Source organism: Rhinoraja longicauda, chromosome 4, assembly GCF_053455715.1.
Source record: "Rhinoraja longicauda isolate Sanriku21f chromosome 4, sRhiLon1.1, whole genome shotgun sequence".
NCBI classification, from domain to species: Eukaryota; Metazoa; Chordata; class Chondrichthyes; order Rajiformes; family Arhynchobatidae; genus Rhinoraja; species Rhinoraja longicauda.
The window spans coordinates 35,166,775-35,192,643 of NC_135956.1; the positions used below are offsets into that span (position 1 = coordinate 35,166,775).

At 39.3% G+C, this 25,869-nt stretch overlaps 1 protein-coding gene across 2 annotated transcripts in view; it reads right to left on the bottom strand.

Annotated features, from left to right (window-relative positions):
- Positions 1–3,705: 3,705 nt before the first annotated feature.
- Positions 3,706–25,869, bottom strand: part of ago2 (argonaute RISC catalytic component 2) — a 74,728-nt gene continuing 52,564 nt past the window's right edge. Inside the window, exons 13-20 of one of the 2 annotated variants that reach the window (XR_013547163.1) lie at positions 22,935–23,094; positions 20,245–20,335; positions 19,218–19,412; positions 15,687–15,821; positions 14,864–14,965; positions 12,891–13,090; positions 10,001–10,175; positions 3,706–4,342 (exon numbers count right to left, since the gene is read on the bottom strand). Coding sequence is in view for 1 of the 2 variants with exons in the window: in XM_078397505.1 (XP_078253631.1) it covers positions 10,067–10,175; positions 12,891–13,090; positions 14,864–14,965; positions 15,687–15,821; positions 19,218–19,412; positions 20,245–20,335; positions 22,935–23,094 (992 nt within the window). In the remaining variant the exon portion in view is untranslated. Of the gene's footprint in view, positions 10,176–12,890; positions 13,091–14,863; positions 14,966–15,686; positions 15,822–19,217; positions 19,413–20,244; positions 20,336–22,934; positions 23,095–25,869 lie in introns of both variants that reach the window. The other variant, XM_078397505.1, reaches the window with a different exon arrangement.

Here is a 25,869-nt window from a genome sequence, read left to right on the forward strand (position 1 = left end):
CTTCCATTATCTTGCCTTATCCTTCATGGATCACAGTGGATGGCTGTTGCCTGTATCAATTGAGTTCACATAGATCTTCTTGCTTGGTCCCATCCTTTTACCAAATGAACGTTAATTCCCAAATTGTAGGGGCATAATAAAAGGTTGCAGATTATACAAAAAGCATATGTTCATATACAGGAGATTGGAATAAGGTTCCAAATTGGTCAATTTGGAATTGGTGGGGGGGGGGGGGGGGGGTAATGTTTTGGCATTGCTTGGAAATTGAATATTGGACAGAAAGCAAAGAGTGGAAATAAAGAGATCTATCAAATCAGCAGGCTGCACTGCAGTGAAAGGACCTGGGCTATCAGCTTTTCACAATCTTTATCAGCCATTTGGCTGGGGGGTTCATTACTAAACTTGGCAGGATTGAGTATGACAGAGGATGTAGAAACTGGAAGTGGTTATGTATGTGCTCTGTGAGTGGACAAGTATCCGATAAATGAAATGTCACATTGAAAAAAACATAAATGTTTCCACTTTACTCCACATAACAGAAAAGCAGAGTATTTTTTTAAGTGATGTCTGGTTTTGATGTTCAAAGGTATCCAAGTGCCATTGTGTCCAAGTCACTGAAAGACAATGTACAGGAGGGGGAAAAAACAGTGGTGGAGTAACTCAGCAGGTCAGGCAGCATCTGTGGAGGGAATGGATAGATATTTCAGGTCGAATCACTTCAGATTCTGCCTGACCTGCTGAGTTCTCCACCACTTCTACGGGCAGCACAGCGGTAGAGTTGATGCCTCACCGCACCAGAGACCCGGGTTCAATCCTGACTGTAGGTGCTGTCTGTAAGGAGTTTGTATGTTCTCCCTGTGGATTTTCTCCAGATGCTCCTGTTCCCTCCCACACTCCAGACTTGTAGGTCAATTGGCTTTGGTAAAATTCTTCCTGCTGTGTAGGATAGTGCTAGTGTATGGGGTGATCACTGGTTGGTGCAGACTTGGTGGGCCAAGGGCATGTTTCCGTGTTGTATCTCAATAAGATAGCTTCTTCCCATTAACCATTAGTTTCTTGAACCACCTTACACAACCCGACTTCAGCACTAAGGACTTTGCACTACTAAGGTCGCACTATATACGTTGGCTTGTACTATTATGTACAAGAAAGTTAGACAGGTACATGGATAGGACCATGGAGGGATATGGACCAAGCGCAGGCAAGTGGGAATAGTGTAGCTGGGACATTGTTGGCTGGGTTGGGCCGAAGGGCCGGATTCCACACTGTATCACACTATGACTAACAGCAATGTAGCAGCTGATGGTATGCAGATTGGAGTGGAACCTAAAGTGGTGACCTTCCAACACGCATATTGGAAAATTTATGGCAGTGGAGGTGTAATTTTGTGGCTGTATCATTCCACTATACTTTTATGAATAGCTAAATCAGGTGCATTATAAATTCGCACTTCAGGTAGCCCCGGCCTCCCCTCTCTATCTATCCCTCCCCCACCCAAGTCCCACTAGCTTCTCATTTTCACCCTACAAACAGCCCGTTTCGTTTAGTTTAGAGATACAGCGCGGAAACAGGCCCTTTCGGCCCACCGGGTCCATGCTGACCAGCGATCCGTGCACATTAACACTATCCTATACCCACTAGGGACAATTTTTACATTTACCAAGCCAATTACCTGCATCTTTGGAGTGTGGGAGGAAACTGAAGATCTCAGAGAAAACCCACGCAGGTCACGAGGAGAACGTACAAACTCCATACAGACAGCACCCATGGTCAGGATCGAACCCAGGGCTCCGGCGCTGCATTCGCTGTAAGGCAGCAACTCTACCGCTGCGCCACCATTGTCCTTTATCATTGTTACTTTTTTGCATATCTTTCATCCATTGTTCTTTATCTCTCCACATCACCCACTATATCTCTCGTTTCCCTTATCCATAACCAGTCTGAAGAAGGGTCTTGACCCGAAAAGTCACCCATTCCTTCTCTCCAGAGATGCTGTCTGTCCCGCTGAGTTACTCCAGCTTTTTGTATCAATACTCAGTAAATAGTACGTTTTGCATAGAAAAGATGGTTATGAAAGATTGCAGCAGGATCTGGATCAATTGGCCAGGTTGTGCTGAGGAGTGGTTGGTGGAATTTAATACAAAGTGTGAGGTGTTCCCTTTTGGGATGTCTAACAAGGACAGGACCTACACAGTGTGTAGGATCTAGGAGTGCAGGTGCATGGTTCCTTGAAGGTCGAGTCGCAGGTAGATAAGGTGGTCAAAAAGGCATTTGGCACATTGGCCTTCATTAATCAGAGAGTATAGAAGTTGGGAGGTCATGTTGCAGTTGTATAAGACGTTGGTGAGACTGCATTTAGAATATTGTGTTCTGGGCACCATGTTATAGGAAAGATATTGTCACGTGTGAAAGGGTTCAGAGAAGATTTACAAGGATGTTGCCAGGACTAGAGGGTGTGAGCGAGAGGGAGAGGTTGAGTAGGCTGGGTCTCTATTCCTTGGAGAGCAGGAGGATGAGGGGAGATCTTATAGAGGTGTATAAAATCATGAGGGGAATAGATCAGGTCGATGCACAGAGTCTCTTGCCCAGAGTAGGGGAATTGAGGACCAGAGGACATAGGTTCAAGGTGAAGGGGAAAAGATTTAATAGGAATCTGAGGGGTAACTTTATCCCACAAAGGGTTTTAGATGTATGGAACAAGCTGCCAGATGAGGTAGTTGAGGCTGGGACTGTCTCAACGTTTAAGAAACAGACAGGTACACAGAGAGGACAGGTTTGGAGCGATATGGCTGGTGTGGGCAAGTTGGGCTGAAGGGCTTGTTTCCACACTGTATAACTCTATGACTCAAGAGATTGCCCAAATGCACTTACACAAATCTATGAAAGTAGAACAAACTGATAAAGTGACTAAAATTCATTCTGTTACCTGGCAGAATGAATTATATAAGTAGATATTATGCAAGAACTTTTAATTCACTCGTTATGCCTAATGTGGACAATTCTGGGCTCAAGTAATGAGATAGCATTAGACTTGATACATCGGACAGTTGGCATGAATGAAACACTAGTTATGAGTTTGGAAAGGATGTGGACATTCTCCTTGGAATTGAGAGACCACTCATATTTCAAGTTTTTAAATAGAGAAAGAGAAAAACCTTTGAGTGATTAGACCAATAATCATTGATTTAACATCACCAGCAAAGAGGATGCAAAGTGAAATGGGAGGTGGTGGGCAAGAAAAAAATGATTTGCCTCCTCTTCAAACTTGCTTTAAAGGGGAAGATAAATAGGTACTTCTGGATTGGGTACTGGTCAAAGGCAGATGTGTGGAACTAACGTGGATCACTCTTAAAAGAGCTAGCAGAAGCACAAGCTTGGCTCTCTTTTGACTAAGTGAATTTGTGGTAACAATGACATAGCTTATACGTGTGATAATCTAATTATAATGGAGTTTCAAAGTCTTAAGATCGCATCAATGTCTATAAATTCAAGACTTATATTGAGCTTAAGACTATGCCATTTCAATTTTACCACAAATTTAGACAATCATAGATTTTCTATTAGGAATCATAAATGCAAAACAGAGGCTGAATGTAAAGGCAAAAGCTAACATGGAGAGTACAAAGCACATGTCAATTAATCACATATACACATCTTGTTAAAGATACATAAGTTTATTATTAAAATGTTCATACCATACTGCTAGTCAAAAAAATTGATATCTGATATTCACAAATTCATATATAATGATACTTGTCAAGAGTTACAGCATAGTTATTCAGCTCATTAAAAAATATTGACCAAAAAGGAATGGACAATTTTAACCTAAAGTATTTACATAACATTAGTGAAACAAACTGCCAGCAATGCGAATTTTCATTGCCACAGGGAGTGTAAACGGCTTCATTCAAGCGCAAATGGACCACAAACACTAGGTTAAGTAGCAAACCTTATTTGTGCTGGTTAAAAGATCTAGAAAACAATTTTCAATTAGGATCCAAGCTACCCTATCCTAAAACATAAAAGCATGAAGAAAATTTTATTGGAAGTCCACTTTGTGCCCAATTCTACCAGTGCCCTAGAAGTAAGCCAACATCTTAAATTGCAGTAGTTACAGAAGGTAGATGAGTTTGTGCAATTCAATAAAACAGCAAAACAAAGAATACTCAAAACTTTATCAATGCAGCATATGTCAGGCTTTTGAGGTACTTGAAAATATTTTAAATCCTCTTTTGCCCTAAGGATTTACAAGTAGCATTCTTTTCCTTTAAAATCATTGTCCAGGATCACCTCGTTTTTCCGCAGTATTTTGTTAACAGCCGTCATATGGCATAAGTGACTGCTGAGAAAGTGCAACAATACTGATCATTCAATGCAGCATAAATAACGATGTTTTACAATTTCTCAAAATATATTAAGTTTTTAACGTATTTTGTTCATTTAAGCAGTAATGTACAACAGTCATACACTGCTATTTAACCCCTTCAGCAGATTTTGACATGCAATGGGATGATTACACAAGGCACAAAGAACAAAATAAAGCACTATTAATAAAGTTTAAGGGGGAAAAAACTCTTTGCCTAAGTTCAGGTCAAATCAAAATTAATTTCAACTAAAAATTATTTGTTTTGGTTTATCATAGTTTGAAGCAAGGAAATATATCATTTCATAATTATGGATGCAGCAGAGTAATATATTGAGGTAGGTCCAGATTTCATTTTGGGAGTGGGAAGAGAAGGGCGACGAGGAACAAAAGAAAATGGAAACAAAGGTCAGGTTTTTAACTAAACTGACAGATCCTATGCCATTTTCTCCAAAATATGGATGATTTCTTTGCACAGCATGAAAACATTTGGCTGGAAAAAGGCTTCTCTGGTCTTGGAGCAAAAGGAATAGGTCTAAGTGACCTTAATATGGATAGGAAAAAAATATCTTTTGTTCCCCTCTTGTGCAGTGTTGACATAAACTAATATTAAAGCCATTTACCAAATATTAAACACAGAATCCTGATTCACATTTCTATAGAAACATAGGCCAAATAAATAAGGATGGTAACTCAAAGCTTACAATGTTGTACAGCCATCTTGGCACCAATTCACTTTCTATTACCTCCCACAAGAAATAAATCTAAACAAAAAACCACTAATTATAACTTCAACTTGAAGTAATCTTTGAAGCAAATGGAATAGTCTGAGAAACATCATCACTTCCTTAGGTGGTTTTACAGTTTGTTTTCTAATCTTTAATAGTTTGAGGTTTATTCTGATCACAGGCAAACAGAAGACAGGTGACACTCCGGATTATTTCTAAAATTCAGTTATTTCCAAAGCACCTTTTTCATTTTGCATGACAGCTTGATGGAAGATATGCCTTTTTGCATTAGTTTCTTTTTTCTTTTAAGTGCCCAATGACACATGATAAGCTGCTTAATACAGTTTGGCTGCTTTCTTTTTTTAAATATCTGTTATTTTCTAAGAACCAAATTGAAAGTTTCAGTTGCCAGCTCTGCTAGAACAATCTGATCTGTCTTGCATCAACAAATGATCGAAGCTTTAAAAACATTTTGGAAACAATGGGACAATAAATCAATATTAAAGTTCACAAATGAAAATAATTGGCAGCACCACAGTTCTGAACAGAGCAGAAAGCACAAGAGCTGGACCTTTCTACAAGACCACTAACATCTCAAAAAGGGAGTTTAGAGAGGATGCATCTAAAAACAAGTGACAGCATTGTCAAATGATAGTCTAACTGTGGTATATTATATGTAATAATACAAAGATCTATTCATTTTGCACAGCATAGCCTTGAGACAAATCTCAGATTTGTCCTGAGATTACATCAGTAGGATTCCTGTATTTCCATACATTTAGTGAATAATTTCTTATTCCCTCTCCAAAGTAGAGTATACTTTTAAACTGAGAGCCCAAATTATCAGTAGAGGGTTTGTTTTGTATGGATGATGTCAAGTGTTTATATTAATATAAAGTAACCTGGACTGAATAATTCTTCACTGAAGCATCAAATACAATACTAGATCAGACTCATGAAGACTAGGTAAGTCAAATTGCTACAAATATAATTTTATAGGTATGAATTATTAGAATTGTAGCTGTTAAAATGCATCATAATTTTAAGATAAAATCTTCAGTTTAATATTAATTGGTAGCACCAATGGACTTTAAACTCTTGAATAGGTTGTAGATTTAAATAATATCTTCTAATACCTTCCGATAATGTCAGTGATCACCGTTTTAGTTATGTTATGTATTATGTTATATCTTAGTAAGTTATGTAACTTACATTTTACATGGAGGGAGGGTACATCTATTAAGCTTTCATCATTAAGCACATAAGATATTTGCACGTGTTATTTTGGTTGATTAAAAAAAATTATTCTCAAAACTGTGCAAGACTCAGCTTCTTTTTAGCACCACTGACAAATGTAAAGGCTTATAGAAAGTGCACTATCATGTATTACACATTGCTAGATCTGTGTTTTAAGTTGTATTTGTGCCATTCAGTGGAGCCATTCAGTTAGAATTGCAATTTTTAAAAATTATGTATCTGGCTAGATCCATGTGATCTGATTTTTTTTACATATAGAAAGGCCACAAAGGCTAATTATTGTCTTTAGTACAAAGACTCAAAAGGGAAACAGTATATAATGCTCACAAAGACTGTAAATTAATTTTCAGAAACCCATTTTATACACCTCAGGTCAATACGATTTTAAAATGCCACAGCCAAGATGTGACAAAACAATTTAAGCAAATGTCACCTAAAAACAATCTAACTTTTGTTATCCTTTATGTTTACACAAGTTTACACTGTAGATTACAAAATTATACGCATTAATATTTTTTAATTAAACACAACGACATTTACAATAGAAAATGCTAATTATCATTCCATCCCATGTTGAATTCTGCTACATGCTTAAAATTCTAAACTATTTTACAACCTAGCTCCTTGTCTACAATTTTAAAGTTAGAATAACTATCCCAAAATTAATGTTGGCCACCAATGGCAGTAATTTATAAGGCAGATTAAATCACCCAATTGCAGCTTCAATTGCTTCTCAAATGGCAGTGACTGCAATACATTTTTCTCAAAGAGCTGCTGCTTGCACAGATGCATTCTAATAAATGATCCCTTTCCTCCGATTTACTATCAATATCACTGTCAGTATACAGCGCACAAACAGAATGCAGGGGCCAGTTCACAGTAGCACCCATAACTTTGAAGCAAGATGTAAACTTTTCAATAGTGCTGGTTAGAGATTGCTTAATAGCTAAGGACACTTCAATAACTAAAATCCACCCTGGATACAAGAACAGAGTTATAGATCATGGGATTGTCCAGTTCCAGTCCATCAAAGTCAATGGCTAATGCAAGAATTGGAAAAACTACGGCAATATATTTTCCATAATCTCTAAAGCTGTACACATTGGTTTGCCAAGTTACTTCCTTGAATTTGTACTTAAAATACATGAGCTTGATCCAGAAGTAACCAATTTCAATAAGTGCTAGGTCACATGCCCCAAAAGAATACAGAACTCAATGTGAAGAAGCAGTTCTAAATATAATGGAACAATGTTCTATTGCAGATTTTCCCAAACTTAACTTATCTTGTGATAGCTCAATCAATAAGCCAAGCAGTTCAAGTAGCTAAGATAAACCTTTGGTAAGAACTGTTGAGGCCAAATCTGAGGATTAACTAAATACTAACAAGCTGCTATAAATACAGTGTGTTGAAAATGATCATTCTAAAATTGATTCATTCCTGCCTGCCTGATTTCCAGTGAAATGCTTCATTTCTAAAATTCAGCGTCACCAATACTCATCGGCCTTAATTTTGAAATAGTATATTTCTACAGTAAAACATGTAGTGTTCTTTAAAGCCTGGCATATTCACTATGCTATCGCTACTCATTAAACAATTAATTTTAATAACTTGATTTCTAGATTAATCCCCACAATTATGAAAATACTGATTTTATCTCCTCAATAACTAACACACCAGATGAATATATTTATTCTCACTAAAACATTTCCACTCCCAGCAAACTTGCCCTCTTGAACTGTTAAAGCCTGAATAATACAGGAAATCAAAATGGAAATATCAGCCAGGACTCAGGATTGAACTAGGGTCTACCAAGTTAGAAGCTGCATGCATAGTGTCCATACCAAGGAAATATCACAAATATAACCCAGCAGGTGTTCAGATTTTTCATAATTATCCTGCAGCCTCACTACTTTAAAACTAATTATAAAACTAAACTCACAACCTTTAGTGGGCCCATCACTACTTCATCTTAGAATTACAGGAATTACTGAATTTGTTAAACAGTTACATGTTGTAACTAAGCACATTTTATTAGTCTGCCCAGATACATATTTCAATAATGACAGAATTTAAAAATTCACAAAAATCTTAATGCTTGTCAAAAATATTCCCATTTTTGTAATGAGTTCCAGCCTTGTCACATATGTACATAGTACCAGAGTCAGATATAGAAATATGAAAACAGTTTAATAAAATTCTTCTACAAGTTGCCTTATCTACACTTGTTGCAAAACTTCAAAAGCAAATGTGTTGCCCAGATGAGATCTATGTGCAATATTAGTTTTCATTTATGGCCATATAAATAAGTCACTAAGACTGACATTTATGCTGGTTGCCCTCTCTTCGAGATTTAAAGATTTGATGAAGAGTTGAGGTATGTAAAAATGTATTTAAGTCATTTACCAAGTGCATATCGGCCATCAAAACAAATATTTATATCATACAGAAATGTCCGGTTTTAGTCTGTGATAAATTTTATCCATGAATCAGTTCTACGTAAAATTATGTGACTACCATTAAAATAAATCTCGCCTCTTAGCAAAAAAACTAGCACCATCTTTGAACTGCTAACATTGACAGTGTTGTGTGCACAATCTGTTTTTGTTGATGTGAGGGTAACCACGAGGTAGTTCAGAAATTTACTTCATTCTCAAAGTTTACATTTTGAAAGTTCTCATATGCCCTGTAATTATTGAATTCAAATAGGTGAAGCAATTGGCATGGCAATCCCTACATCCAATTTGGCTGCAGGCCACAGTAGTGGCAAACTAACCATAGCATAAAAATACTCGATTTGTATCATAAGCATTATTGTATTAAGAGTTGAGAACTAATCAGTTGCAGCATCTTACAAAAATATCAAGAGATTTTAGCTCAATATATAAAATAGTGCCCATCTGGTCTAGTTAATGTTTTATAGATTGTCTCCAAAGATTCATTGCTTAAAATACACAAAATTTTCTACCGAACACACCTTAAAAAGACTGCATGCCTTCTGCTGGCAATCTGCTGAGAAAGTCATACCTACTACACATTATACTGCCTGTCCAAAAAAAAAGAAGAAAAAAAAGAAACTTGCTGTTCATAAATTTAGTTTATGTTAAAAGACCTTTGCCCCCATTCTGACTTAAGATTGCCATATTTCACAGTACTGTATTACAGTAGTCTTAATTGAATTGACTGGATAAAACTCCAGATCTAATATGAGGAATGCCATTAAAAAATGTTCAATTTTGAAACTCAAAATTCTGCCATTTGAAGCCAACAAATGGGATACTATGTCTTTAGAGAGTCACACCATCCTCTAAATTCTTACATTACTTTGCCATCCTAAACAAACCTCAATCAAATATGTAGTTGCTAATGCATACTTTAATGCATCCACAAATCTCTCTTTTGAAAAGCTTTCTACCAAGTTTAAATCTAATGCAGAATTAGGCTGCATTTATTTAACTTGCAGTGGTGGAGATATGTACTGATACAACTACCACAGACCTCCAATTATTCATGCTTTTGCTTTTCAAGGAAAACATTACATTTGGCTTGATTAAAACATTACTGTGTAACACTGAACCCCATAATTGAGGGAGACTTGCAAGGTACGGCAGTGTACACAGCAATACATCTAGCAACTCATTCTTCACAACCTGCCTGGTAAAATGCAGCTGGTCTTGTCTTAGCCCAGCTCTGTTCAGAAACACCAACTGAAGACACCTGTCAAGCAAAATACATGGTGCGTAGTGTGTCCTGGTGAACCTGTACAGCTTTTGCTAGAGCCTGCTGATCTCTACCATTGCTCTGGCCTGATGTGTGACTTCCTTCAGCACTGAAAAGCAAAATGAAATACAGGATTAGTTGAAATTGAACAAACAAATAAATTATATTGCATTAACAGCACAGAAACATGTCACAGTTGTCCATGACAGGTCCACACAAGTACCACCACTTGTTTCATCTTTAGAATTTATCTATTTATTTCCATAAGGTCTGGGGTCACTGGCAAAGCCAGTGTTTATTACTCGTCTCTAAACCTATAATCTATAATCCGGTCCTGCTGAGCCGGATGGTCACATCGCACAGTGATCCGGCACAAATCTACTTGCACTTTATTCTGTCTTAAAACTGTTACAATTTGTTTCGTTGGGTTGCTGTTTAAATTAATTCAATTATTGCATCGTATGGGAGGTGCATTCCCAATCTCGTTGTACCCCTGTACAATGACAATAAAGATATATTGTATTGTATTGTATACTTTACCGACTTTGTCAACTTTATTTATGGTATTTACCTCAACTACTCCATTCGGTAATGTTCAGCATTTTAACCGCTTCTGATGCAAGAGATCCGCCAAATTCTCATTGTAGATTTAGTAATACGAACCTTAAATTTACAGCCATAGTTTTAGATTCTCCAAGGAAGCAACATCTAACTCAAACCCATTCATAATCTTAAGGATCCCTATTAAATCTAAAAGGATTTTAGATATATATTATATATTTATATATATCCTTATATTAATAAATTTTGATATTACATTTGTCTTTTTAAAAAATATATATCTTCATTGTTCCCATTTCCTTTTTGTAAAAACAAATATAAGTGTGCAGTTGAACCAAACTTAACAAAGTTTAATATATGACTACTTTTGAATTCTGTTCCTCTAATCAATTTTAATGAAATTGAAAATGTTTTAAGTCTGCACAGATAGTTTAATGTTTTGGTTATCTGTACCCATTGATTTTAATGCTCCTCCGTCCCATTTTATATTTCCCAAGAAAAGCTGGCATCCTTAAAAGCCAATATACCACTCCACACTTCCCGTATTAAAATCTGGATGCCATTTAACCTCCTCAGTTACAGAAGACAAATTCAAAAAGCTAACTTGATGATTGTTCACAGATATTAAGAAATAAAGCCAATGGCCAAGAGTTTTATTGCTGGAAATACTTTGTAAATCAGGAAGCATCTGCAGAGAAAGAAATGGGTAAACATTTGGGTCGATGATCCCAAGTCAGAAGCTTTGAGATTTCTACCAGGTTCAAGTCTAACCCAAAATTAGGTCGTGTTTATTTGGCTTGCATCAATCCCGGATCAAAGATTATTTAATTCCACTGTCGATTCTGGCTAATGAGGCTAATGTGAAAACTGCCCAGTGTTCCAGAGATGGGAACATTGCATGGTGGGAGGGGAATATTCTCTCAACAAATTGAGGATTTTGCAGAGTTGGTGCCATTCTTCCAATGCCTTAGAATACCAACTGCAGATAATCCATATTCTAGAAGCATATGAAACAGGCATCATGATAGGCCATGTGTTTTGTCCCAGGTCTGAGATTTTGTTCTCCAAATACCCTTTTCCTCAATCGCCCAAAGGCATATATTGACCTATCCTCATTACCCTCATGAAAATCGTCTGTGGCACAATTTTTATTTGTTACTTATCATCCAGCATTGAGGTTCTGAGCATGCAGGTATGAGCAGCTTCATTTTCTGAGAGGTTTCAAATGGAATTGAACATTGCTCCGAACATCAGTAAACATCCCTACTTCTGACATTATGATAGAAGGAAATTCACTGATTTAGGAGTTAAGATGGTTCAGTACCAAGTGCCAAGAGGGCCTAGCACCAATGTCATGGTGCAGGAAGGATCAAGTTCCATCAACTTTAATCATCTTCCTTTGTGAAGACAACTCCATTCATTGGAGCAATTTCCCTCAATGCCCACGGACTTGTATTATGGCTCTCGCTCCCATTTCACTTCTGGAATTCAGCTCCTTGGTCCACAAAGGTTGCAGCAAGAATGTGATGAGGTCTGCAGCTGACTGTGTGTGGGAAGCAAACCTATTAAAGGCTTTTAATAGATCATAAGCAGTAAATTGTTTTTGCTTAATTTTAATCTATAATTCACGTTTTAAATAAAGGAAAAAAAATCAAAATGGAACATTTACAATTAATGCAAAAGAGGTTTTTACTTTCAACTTTGCTTTGAGCTGAAACATTTTTGATGCTCCACTTCTAACTATGCTATTTTTTTAACTGAGGACATGTTAACTTGTATTCACTGGAGTTTAGAAGGATGAGAGGGGATCTTATACAAACATATAAAATTATAAAAGGACTGGACAAGCTAGATGCAGGAAAAATGTTCCCAATGTTGGGCGTCCAGAACCAGGGGCCACAGTCCTAGAATAAAGGAGAGGCCATTTAAAAATGAGGTGAGAAAAAACTTTTTCACGCAGAGTTGTGAATTTGTGGAATTCTCTGCCACAGAGGGCAGTGGAAGCCAAATCACTGGATGGATTTAAGAGAGAGTTAGATAGAGCTCTAGGGGCTAGTGGAATCAAGGGATATGGGGAGAAGGCAGGCACGGGTTATTGATTGGGGACGATCAGCCATGATCACAATGAATGGCGGTGCTGGCTCAAAACGCCGAATGGCCTCCTCCTGCACCTATTTTCTATGTTTCTATGTTAACAGCCTCACCTTGCTGAGCATAGAATTTATAGTGGAGCCCAAACAATAATATTAAGAGTTTTACACACCTGTCATGTTCCTTGTCCACCAAATGATACCTGGCACGGAAAGCCACCAAATGAGCGTAATAGGCTGGTGCTGGGATGGAAACTGACCGCGTACATCGAACGTACGTGTGGCAAAGTTGATATGTGAGAATTTGAAGTTCATCTGCATTGAAACGATTATCATCCCATAGTACATGGTAATGAGATGGTCGGCTTGTTCCCTGGAAAATAAGATTAAACATTAAACTCAGTTTGATTAAAGTTATTTCCCAAATCCTACTCAATGTTCAAGTACCACATGTGGAATATACAAGCTGTTCAGGCATTCCATCCCTGTTCCATTCAAGCTGCAAATTAGTTTTAATTTACAACTGAGTTAAACGTAATGGTTTATCAACCTCTCAAAATTCAGAAATCTGCCATAGGAGTTATATATGGGAAACTTGCTATCACATGCATCATATTAATAACGGCTTTTGGACAGACAATGCTTCCATTCAATTGTTTGAAGAAATAAGGGAGGTTATGCACTTTCATTTTCCTAACAAAAGCACACAAAAAAACCAGGAAATACTCAGCAGGTCAGGCCACATCTATAGATAAACAGAGTTAACATTTCATGTCGAAGGCTCTTTGTCAGAAGTGGGAAAGAGAAAAAAGCTAGTAAAGTTGCAGGGAAGATGGGGAGGAGGATGTCTAAGTTAAGGTGAAACTTTAAACAAGCTCTAAACTGGTCAATGAATGAATGGGAGCAGTTACAGGGTGACAATTCAGATTAAAAAACATGCAATAAACTTTTGAGATGCAAAATACAGAGTAGGAGGATGTGCCCAGCAGATTAGGCTGGGCATGTACTCTACTTCTAGAGAAAAAGAGGACATAAAAGTTAAAAGGTTGAGCCATTATCGCAAGGACCACAAACCAAAAAGTCGGAATGGGAGTAGGATGGAAAATTAAAGTGGCAGGCAATATGAAGTTCCGGATTACCATTTTTTCTTTCACATTATATATGTTACTGTACCTTCTAGTCTCTTCTAGCCATAAATTCAGAATAGACTTTGATACATAAGCAAAGTTTTTGCTGCTTCCTTTACAGATTAATTGGTCAGGTTAAACAGATAGTTAAGACTTTTCCTGTTAACCCAAACTACTCAAAATCCCACAAATGGACTGCAATCATTTCCTCTCGTATTTAAAGCAGTACAAAAGTATTAATTTTTGGAGGTGCCACCCTTGGAAAATGAATTTAAAGTGCATCTAGTCTGTTCAAATCAATGTTAAATATCTGATAAGATTTTTGAAGAGCAAGATGTTCCAGTGACTCAGTAAATCTTTCTGTTGAACTTATATCACTAAAGCTACTAAATTGGTCGCTGCTTTTCGTGAAACATCCAACCAGGCATTGTATTTGAAGTCACTTTGTAGAGCCAAGTTAGCATTATGTGATTAAAGCATTATTAAAGCAATACTTTAGATATAAATAACCTACCTCTGGTGTTGCTAGTATACCCAACAAGGAGCCGTGACAATGAACAAAATCACTTAATATGTCTGGTTACATAGCTCTTTACCAAAATCTATTCAACAAACCATTTTATGTTTTTCGGACTGCATCTTAACTTCCTGTGTACCATCATTCCAGCACCAGTCTTGTAACCATTGTAAATTCCTTTCTCTCTTTAAAAATTAATTTCCTTTGCCCACAACAGGAAGCTGGCAGACCCAATGCTCTGAAACTCTCCATTAACGAACATCTATTGGACTGTTCATCAAGTCGATTTCTGTGATCAAGCTTATGGTCATTCCTATAACTTTCTCAGACTAAATATTGTTTTAGGTATTAAAATTTAAAACAAGCTCGTATGTACAGAGGTTGTAATGTCAACCATGGGGACATTCTGTAGCTGGGGACAAAATATATGCATTGAAAGGAAATTACCCTGCCCTAGTATTCTCTGCTCTTCACCTGTTAATATATTTCATTGTACACCCACCTGAATACCAGCATGGCTGCACAAGTAAAAGTCAAATTCTGAAGGATGTGTTATTTTTGTGTCCACTGTTGTGCCTGCTGGGATATTGCCACTTTTACCGACCTGCAAAAAAGCAAAATCAATAGACTTTTAGAACAAGTTACAAAATACAAGAAGCCAGATTTAAGGATTAAAGGTAAATTCTGTTCAGAATTATTCTCAATTTTTACCTTTCCCAGAAAAAAATCTAGACTTGTGATAGATAAGGTAACGCGATGTACAATGTTCTAATTTCATGTAGATTCAACAACCTGGACTATTGCATGCACTGCAGTTGAAGAGATGTTACAAAGCCCAATCCCATTTTCCAAAATTAAATCTGAAAACTACTAGCCATAATCTTTCAAATGGCAAACCCGAGTGCTTTTTGAATGTGACATACCTCTATCACCTTAGGCAAGTGAGTAACTCAAATCTATCAATTACTATAAAACTATTCGAGGTTTTTGATTCCTCCGAGAATGCAAAAAGTTCCTGCAGATTTACTTCAAGACTTCCATTAACTCTTCCTTTGGATTCCTCCATTTAAAAACACCCCCAAGCTATCACATTTTCCCACGTCCATGAAATGATCCTAACCATGCATCACCCTTATAAATCTATTCTGTATCCTCCAGTGCAAACCCATCATCTATGAATGTGACAATCAAAAATGTACAAAGAATTCATGTCATATTTAGCATAAATTCCTTGCTCTGTTATTGTCCCAAAACCTTAAGTCACATCCCATAAAAATTCTACTTACAGAAACAAAATAAGTTTCCCGAGAGTGAAAACCACCCACCCTTTCATTCTTGTCAGTACAAAACAGTCTGGTGTGATGCCGTTTCTGAACCACAATGAAGGTAATGCCAGGCTGGTAATCCTTTTCCAGCTTTATACATGCCTCACGAATGGCCAGCAACTCATGATGCAACACCTTAAAATGCAATTTACATCAATGTCATTTTAGTTGGAAGAACACAGATAAAAAATTTAAAACATTGGAACACAAATCAATAATTTAGAATATGAGTGTTGCTGGCATGGTCAACATTTAACATTAATTGACAGTTACCAAAAGAGAACCATCATCTTGAACTATCACAGCCCTACAGTGCTGCTTGGAAGAGGTTTCCGGGCTTTGTCCAAGTGACAATGAAGCAAAGAGGGTCGAGAATTATGCAAGGGTCCTTGTCACGGTTCATCTTGAACAGCTCTAACTCTCTGATTTGCAGGTTTTTCCCAGGGACATCGGAGACGGCCATCAAGTCCTGCTGAACGATCAACCACTGTGAAAGATGCTCTTTGGTCTACCCGAAAACATGTTGGTCACCCAACACAGCGAGATGTCCATCAGGGAAGGTTGCCGCCTGGCCCATTCCAGACCTCACGTGTGGAGGGCGCACTGATGTTTGGTGCATCCAATGCAAAGTCTCTGTGGAGAAGGACCACAGTCCCGAGTCCTTCTGCTACTGGTATTGAGGGGCAGAGACCGGTGGGGACATCCCTCTGGACTCTGGGAATGGATATCACCCCTATGGGCCGCATTAGTGATAAGTGTGCTTTGTTTAAGGAAAGGTGTGAACACTACCGAGTATGACACTATTGAATGTATAGACACTGAAAATGTATGAAGAGTTTTGGCAGTTATTGTGTTGCTTATCTTTTTATTCTGAAAAGGTTATTTTTTGAAAAATAGGTAATAAATTAAATTGAGTGCATCACAGTAGGAAATTTGCAAGTGCTATTCCCACACACCTGTTGCTTTGCCCTAATCCATGAAGAATTAATATTTAAAGTCCATAAAGTCTTTGCAAACTGCAGTCCATTTGTTACATAGGTGCATCCTATAGCCAATGCTACATGCGGAGGGAGCAAATGTTAGTGTTATGGATTGGGAGATGGCTGATATACGAGAATGTTGCCAGGACTTGAGGGCCTGAGCTATAGGGAGAGGTTGGGCAGGCCAGGACTTTATTCCTTGGCACACAGGATGAGAGGCGATTTTAGAGAGGTGCATAAGATCATGAGGAGAATGCAAAGTCTTTTACCCAGAGTAAGGGGTTAAAGAACCAGAGGGCATAGGTTTTAGGTGAGAAGGGAAGATTTAATAGGAACCTGAGGGGCAACTTTTTCCTCCAAAAGGGGTGGGTTTTTGGAACAAGCTGCCAGAGGAAGTAGTTGAGGCAGGTACTATAACATTTAAAATATACTTAGACAGGTGCAGACTGGAAAGGTTTGGAGGGATGTGGGCCAAACGTGGGCAGGTGGGGCTAATATAGATGGAACATCTTGGTCGCCGTGGGGAAGTTGGGCCGAAAGATCTGTTTGTGTGCTGTATGACTCTCTGACCCAATTCTAGGAAATTGCATAGGCATGAGGTGTAGCATTATTAATGAACAAGTAATTTTCACCAGTCAAGTTGTAGGATATAAGGAAGGAATTGGTTCAGATGAACGAAAATGAAAATCTGTTTAGAAGGATGAGAGGGGATCTTATAAAGACATGTAAAGTTACAAAAGGACTGGACAAGCTAGATGCAGGAAAAATGTTCCCAATGTTGGGGGAGTCCAGAACCAGGGGCCACAGTCTTAGAATAAAGGGGAGGCCATTTAAAACTGAGGTGAGAAGGTACTTTTTCACTCAGAAAGTTGTGAATTTGTGGAATTCTCTGCCACAGAGGGAAGTGGAGGCCAAATTACTGGATGAATTTAAGAGAGTTAGATAGAGCTCTGGGGGCTAGTGGAACCAAGGGATATGGTGAGAGGTTGGGCACAAGTTACTGATTTTGGATGATCAGCCATGATCACAATGAATGGCGGTGCTGGCTCGAAGGGCCGAATGGCCTCTTCTGCACCTATTTTCTATGTTTCTATGCCAATAACTTTCATTGATTAAGTATGGGCCAACTTGGAAAGCCAAAGAATTTTGCAAGATATTATGTTTGACTAATTTAATTGAATTATTTTGGCACGGTAACAGAGAAAGTTGTTCATTATCAAGGAAATTATTGAAGAGTTTTCTATAATTTTAGATTGTGGACCAAAAGAATTTCAATGTAAAAAAAATAATTAAAAAAATCATATAACCATGCACCTATTGATTTAATATAGGTATTATATGTGTTTTAAGATGTCTGTAATTGAGAATATGTGCATATTGACCCAGAAGTGGTATTGAGCTTTCATAAAGGTAGTGCAACAGGAAAAATGCTTACTGACAAATGAATTAATCAATAAAAGTAATATGGCTTGTAAAGATATTTGAAAGACATTTAATCATGTGCTGCATAACATCCATCCCATAAAGTGAAAAAAATAATTTAAAAACCAATGTCCTAATGTATTTTGAATATACTAAGGGAATAATAATCACAATACTTCAAGTCAGTGCCTAATGTGTTACCTTTCTTAATATACACAAAGAATTTGCACTCAGACAAAGGCATCTTTATCTGTTTATAAATTTGTAGTAAACTCAAAATGTATACTTCATTCTTTAAGTACAGTTCTTTATTACATTCCCATTAATATAGAACTTTAGCCCTCTTCCGTAACATTTTGTAGGTATACTAAATATTCATTTAAAGAGCTTTTAACAAGTCAATTTGCTTTTTGGAAATCATTATGCACCATACACAGCATACATGGACAATATCCCCATTTGACAAAAATTAAATACCAAGTTCAAATCATTTAAATCAGTCCCTTTAGAATAATCTATACCAGGTCAAGACCAAAGTAAGGAGTTTTTTTTAAATGTTGTATTACCACTCAGTTTTATATGGCACAGTTCCACAAACAATAGAGACACAAAATGCTGGAGTAACTCAGCAGGTCAGACAGCATCTCTGGTGAAAAGGAATAGGTGGCATTTCGGGACAAGACCCTTCTTCAGACTAAGAATGGTCTTGACCCAAAACGTCACCTATTCCTTTCTCCAGAGATGCTGTCTGACCTGCTGAATTACTCCAGCTTTTTTGCCATCTTCAGTTTAAGCCAGCATCTGCAGTTCCTTCTGCCACAACCAGGAGTTCTGCTGCTTCTCAACCCAAGCAACCAGTAGGTTGGTAAGTTGCTTGGCAACTGTAAATTGCCTCTAGTATATAGCAAATGGTAGAATTCATGGAGGTGTAGATCCAACAGAAAATAAAATGGATTAGGATTAGTGCAAAATGAGTACTTGATGCACCACGATGTATATCTCAGATTCTAATTCAAGATATTGAAAGTGGACCACTGGCTACAACTAAATAAATTTTATAAAACAAAGCCATCACTTCTTTTGAGAATAAATGTCATACTGTTGTGACTCAACATAGACTATATTTTACCTGTTGAAATTGTCCTTCCGAAACACCATCACGATAAAATATAATACGTGTGGGCTTGAAACGGGTAGATTTGTAAAACTGAATGAGTAGTTCTCTGACCATGATAGCAAGGTCCTGGATAATCTCCTGTCGATGTTGCTGAACCCGTACTGTGGCACAATAGCGACTTGGATGAGCATCCATGCTACCCACCACCTACGATAAGAAAGGGGAACACAGAAGAAAACAAACTTAAAGCAGGATTCAATGTAGAATAATTACATGGTACTAATGAACAGCTCATAAACATTAAAGTTCAGAAGCAGCATTTCAAGCAGCAGAATATTTAAGTGTACGTTTTGTAGCAAGTACAATAGAGCTTTGTTTAGAACACGTCCTTTAAGATTTTTTGTTCAAAACGCAACTAATAATGCGAAACCTGTGCTTTCCACTTAAAATGTGTTAATTCTGCAGCATAAAAATGGTACGCGATTAGTAATTTCAGCCATTACACTTGTATGTTCAAAATTGTCAATTTTTATCTACTATATTAATTGCTTTATCCCCTCTCCACCAAGTTCCTCAATGTAATGCTCATGAAACTCAAAAATGGGTGTTTAGTTTACAATTAAATGCAAAACTATTAGAAAATCTCCTGCAGTATTGCATATGCCTTTAAGGCTTATTTTTGTTTCAAAATTAAAAACAGGTGTAATGAATTGCATACATTTTAAGTTTTATGAGTGACAAGCACATTTAAAAATAAATAAAATGCTCCAGAAATAGATTTGCATTTTTATTTTTCAGTAAACAGATTCAAATCAATAAACTTAATAACTATAACAGGATGAAATAATAAAACACTGGTAACATTCTGACCTGGCAAGATCAACAGGCAGTGAAACAGCCAGCTTTTCAGTTGATGATGTCTCATCAGAAATGAGTGTTTGAAACAAATACTCTTTCTCCACTGATGTTGGCTCATCTGCTGGATTTTATTTACATTTCAGATTTCTAGCTGTTCTTCTTAACAAATAAGACAACCTACCGCAGCAATAGAGGGCTTCTTCCCATCACCAGCTGGTGGATGTGTTACATCGGCACCCAAAAATATTACTGGCTGTTGAAACACAGCTGGCCTGGAATGGGAAATAAAAATGAGTCTGACGGAAACTTCTTTTACTCTCAGAATTTTTTACTACTCAGAATCATTGAGACATTTCGCACAAAAACATACCCATTACCCCACTGAGTTCATGCTGACCATCAAACATCCATTTTTACTAATCATCCATTCATCCCATTTTTCCTCTCCACATTCTCATCAATAGTGTCTACAACTTACCTACACAAGGGAAAATTTACAGTGGCCAATTAACCTTCTAATCTGCATGTCATTGAGAGGTGGGAGGGAAACCAGAGCCATAGAGTAAACCCACACTGGGAAAACGTACAAACCATATAGAGAGAACCAATTCAGTTCATTTTAGAGATACAGCATGGAAACAGGCCTTAGCCCACTGAATCCACGCAGACCATCTATCACACATTCATAACTCGTTCTAGGTTATCCCACTTTTTCATCCACTCTCCACACTCTAGTGTTAGACAATATACTCTCTTGGGCTATTAAAAAATGCCAATTAACCCACGTCTTTGGGGAGTGGGAGGAATGGATCAAATGGAGAAAACCCACGTGTTCACAAATGTCAGGATTGAACCAGATCTCTGATACCAGGATGTAAAATTTCGACAATGTCACTAGCACACGTATTGAATGGATATAATCAATGCTTGGAAATGCAGTTTCATAGGTTTAATGAGTCAGAGTAACTGCAACTAAAGTTTCCATTTGTTTCTACTGGATTTTTAGCACAATGTCTCTTTCCTCACCCCTATTCTTCCTCTAGCCCCTCCAAATTATCCATGTAACTGCCTCATAATGAAAGATAAGAATTTTAAGCAACCTTGCTATCTTTTGCGCTGGTTTAAAAATATGTCACTGGAAAGGGTGAAGCTTTGTCAAGCATTCAGAATGAAATTAATGACCATAGATAGATCTGCAGGCCTTCAACATGGTTCTACTACTATGCTGCACCTTCTCAGTACAAAACACTAACTTTGAAAGATTTTGAATGATTTTTCAAAACACAATTATTACTCATGGTCTCCAATCAAACTACAAAAACATGTAAAGCTATTTACTTTTAATTTACTTAAAATCAAATCATGTGCAAATGGGGATTGGCAGTGATATAAAATGTTTTTATTTTGGCAATTCAGCATCCTGCATACTGATAATTTTAACAGTATGCTCATTAAGAATTAGTGTTTGATAGCTGCATGTCTGCCACAAAAAAATGGTTGAATATATTTTGTATAATATTCTTAGGGACAGCCACAATTGTTATTATGTTGGTAACATTCAAAACAGCGAATGCATTCTTCCAATATACTTATATTAAATACAAAGTTAAATTAATGCCAAAAAAACGTGATTGTTAAATAATCAAACATGGGGAAACATTAATTGGGTATTAAGTCCATTAAAATTAAAAGGTACCATTGAAAACATATAGTTTGAAATTGTTCTTTGGGCGAGATCCTCCAAATACTGTAAATGTTAGGATTACATCTGGGTGCACCTTCCTAATCTAAGCTATCCGGTCGGCAGGTGTCAGCCTTCACTCAGTTACAGTATTTACTCAGAGTCAAATTAACAGCAGAATGCAATTGACATTTCAGTGAAATACAACATGATTATAGGTACCCTCTTTCAGATAAGATGTTAAACTATTACGTTTCCCTTATCCCGAACCAGTCTGAAAAAGGGTCTCGACCCGTAATGTCACCCATTCCTTCTCTCCAGAGATGCTGCCTGTCCCGCTGAGTTACTCCAGCTTTTTGTGTCTGTCTTCGGTTTAAACCAGCATCTGCAGTTCCTTCTTACACATTTGCTTACTTCGTTGTTGGTAAAAAAATCCCCCAGACTATTTTAAAGATCTGTGAGATTTGCTCTCCTGTCCCGTTCTAGCAAAATCCAGTTATGTACCTTATTGTTATTCTGCGGATCTTATTGTGATCAAATTTTACATTCTGAAGATATTTTTTAAATATTTGATTCCCTGTAAAACAAAGATAAAGTCCAGAAAGATGCTGTGTAAATGCACCCAAGGCGGATTAATTTTGCCAGCTCAGAGGTGACAGCTACTATGTGCACAAATAAAATTTAAACCAGGGACCAACAAGTTTAAACCATACATATTCTGGTATAAACAGAGTTACAATGCCTAATCAATTTAAGCATCAGCTATTAAGCTCAAATCAAAATTCGAAGCAGGGATCAACAAGTTTAAACCAGAATTATGATATAAACTGCTACAATGCTTTATATTAAAAATGTGAGTAACATTTTACAAAGATTATGCATTGAAGTATTAAAGCAGATAATGCACAAAGTCTGAAAACGAGTAAAATTGTTGGGTTTTTAGTGTACCAATGAAAAAGATCACGGTGATAACTTGAGTAGAAGGGCTCATATTATGCAAATACAATGGTCAAATTGAGGTATAATGCAAGTACAAATCATGAAATCTAAATAGGTTTCCCACAATAACTGTGATGTTTATATTACCATGAGACCATTGAAAAGGAAAAAAGTGTAATCATGCCCCTTTTACAAAAATATAAATATTTGTGGAAACAGTCCTTGAGTGACAAACATAAAGTACAACTGACCTTCCTTGTGGCACCAATATGTTATTGACACCTCCCAACTTTACGTTGATCTTCAGGCAAAGGTTGGAAAGTGTTTGTGGGGAGGTTTTCAGCACATTTTTCACCTGCACACACTGAGTTGCCATGCCGAGTAACGTATCCCCCACACGTTTAACCTCCGCTGTTGGTGGAAAATTCCAATTGTTAACAAGAGTTCAGTTTTAGGTTGTTGTTAAACAAATTTATCAATTAATATAGTACCAGCTGTGGTAGACTCGCTACCACAGCCACATCTGCTTTCTTGGGACTTGCCTGGGGCTCCAGGTCCCCGCGGGCCTCCCCCAGCGACCGTTTCAACTCGCGCCGCTCCACCGCCCAGCAGCAGATCGCAGCCGTCGCTGTACCCGGTTCCCAGGACCAACAACAGGCCGCAGCTCCACCCGGCCCACAGACACCGTGCTGGGCCCACAGCCCCCACCAGGCAGAGTCCCGCAGCACCGCTGGGTCCTACTGCCCACCCCCTACTACAGGTAACCGCAGCCAGTCCTCCACTGAATCTCCCCCTTCCCCCTCTAGCCAGGCGACCCCTAGTACTCCCCACATTGGTCCTCATGCCCCCCTCTGCTCTGTTCACCCACCACCTCCTCACCATACATCCCCTCCACCTCCACCTGCCCCCCTGCCTCCATCCCACCCCCCACCATTGCCGGGTGTTCACCATCCCCCCTGACCTCCCCCTTTCAGACACCGAACGGTCTGTCCTCAGCAGAGGCCTCACCTTTGTTCCCCTCCGCCCCCACATCAACGAGTTCCGCGTCCGCCATGACGTGGAGCTCTTCTTCTGCCGCCCCCGCCTCCGAGCCTTTTTCCCCAGGGGGGATAGGAAGGAGTCCTCACCCCCCACTGATGCCCCTTCTCCCGTCTCCAACGGACCCCCTCCTCCTGGACCCCCCCCCGGTTGGCCAACTACCCTCACTAGAACTGTTCATCTCCAACTGCCGTTGTGACATTAACCACCTCAAATTCTCCACTCCCCTGACTAACTCTAACCTCTCCCCTCCTGAACGTGCAGCCCTCCACTCACTCCGCAACAACCCGGATAATCATCAAACCCGGTGACAAGGGAGGTGCTGTGGTAGTCTGGCGTGCTGACCTCTACCGGACCGAGGCCAGACGACAATTCTCAGACACCTCTTCCTACCTATCCCTGGACCATGACCCCACCGACAAACACTAGACCTTTATCATCAGCACTATCACGGGCCTCACCATCTCCGGCGATCTACCCCCCAGTGCCTCCAATCTTATAGTTCCCCAGCCCCGCACGGCCCGATTCTACCTCCTACCCAAAATCCATAAACAGAACTGTCCCGGCAGACCCATTGTCTCTGCCTGCTCATGTCCCACCGAACTTATTTCCACCTACCTCGACTCCATCCTATCCCCCCTGGTTAAATCCCTCCCCACCTACGTCCAAGACACCTCACACGCTCTCCATCTCCTCGATAACTTCCGGTTCCCAGGCCCCCACTCCATCTTTACCATGGATGTCCAGTCACTCTACACTTCCATCCCCCACAAGGATGGTCTCGAAGCCCTCCGTTTCTTCCTCGACCGTAGAACCAGCCAAACCCCATCTACCAACACTCTCCTCCGCCTAGCAGAACTGGTCCTTACCCTCAACAACTTCTCCTTTGACTCCTCCCACTTCCTCCAAACCAGAGGCGTAGCTATGGGCACTCGCATGGGCCCTAGCTACGCCTGCCTCTTTGTCGGGTACGTCGAACAATCCCTGTTCCGGGCGTACACCGGCCCCATCCCCAAACTCTACCTCCGCTACATGGACGACTGCATTGGTGCTACCTCTTGTACCCGTGCAGAACTCACTGACTTCATACACTTCACTTCCAATTTCCATCCTGCCCTTAAATATACCTGGACTATCTCCGACATCTCTCACTCTCTCGTTTCTGGACCTCACCATCTCCATCACAGGAGACAGACTAGTGACGGACATTTACTATAAACCCACTGACTCGCACAGCTATCTGGACTACATTTCTTCTCACCCGGTCCCCTGCAAAAAGTCTATCTCCTACTCCCAATTCCTCCGTCTATGCCGCATCTGTGCCCGGGATGAGGTGTTTCACACTAGGGCATCAGAGATGTCCTCATTCTTCAGGAAACAGGGCTTCCCCTCTTCCATTATAGATGAGGCTCTCACTAGGGTCTCTTCTACATCCCGCAGCTCCGCTCTTGCTCCCCCTCCCCCCACTCGCAACAAGGACAAAATCCCCCTCGTTCTCACCTTCCACCCCACCAGCCAACGGATCCAGCAAATCATCCGCCAACATTTCCATCACCTACAACGGGACCCCACCACTGGCCATATCTTCCCATCCCCTCCCCTCTCTGCGTTCCGCAGAGACCGTTCCCTCCGTAACTCCCTGGTCCACTCGTCCCTTCCTACCCAAACCACCTCAACCCCGGGCACTTTCCCCTGCAACCGCACGAGATGCAACACCTGTCCCTTTACCTCCCCCCTCAACTCCATCCAAGGACCCAAACAGTCTTTCCAGGTGAGACAAAAGTTCACCTGCACCTCCTCCAACCTCATCTATTGCATCCGCTGCTCTAGTTGTCAACTTATTTACATCGGCGAAACCAAGGGCAGGCTCGGCGATCGCTTCGCTCAACACCTGCGCTCGGTCTGCATTGACCAAACTGATCTCCCGGTGGCCGAGCACTTTAACTCCCCTCCCATTCCCAGTCTGACCTTTCTGTCATGGGCCTCCTCCAGTGCCATAGTGAGGCCCACCGGAAATTGGAGGAACAGCACCTCATATTTCGCCTGGGCAGCTTGCAGCCCAGTGGTATGAACATCGACTTCTCCAACTTTAGATAGTTCCTCTGTCCCTCTCTTCCCCTCCTCCTTCCCAGATCTCCCTCTATCTTC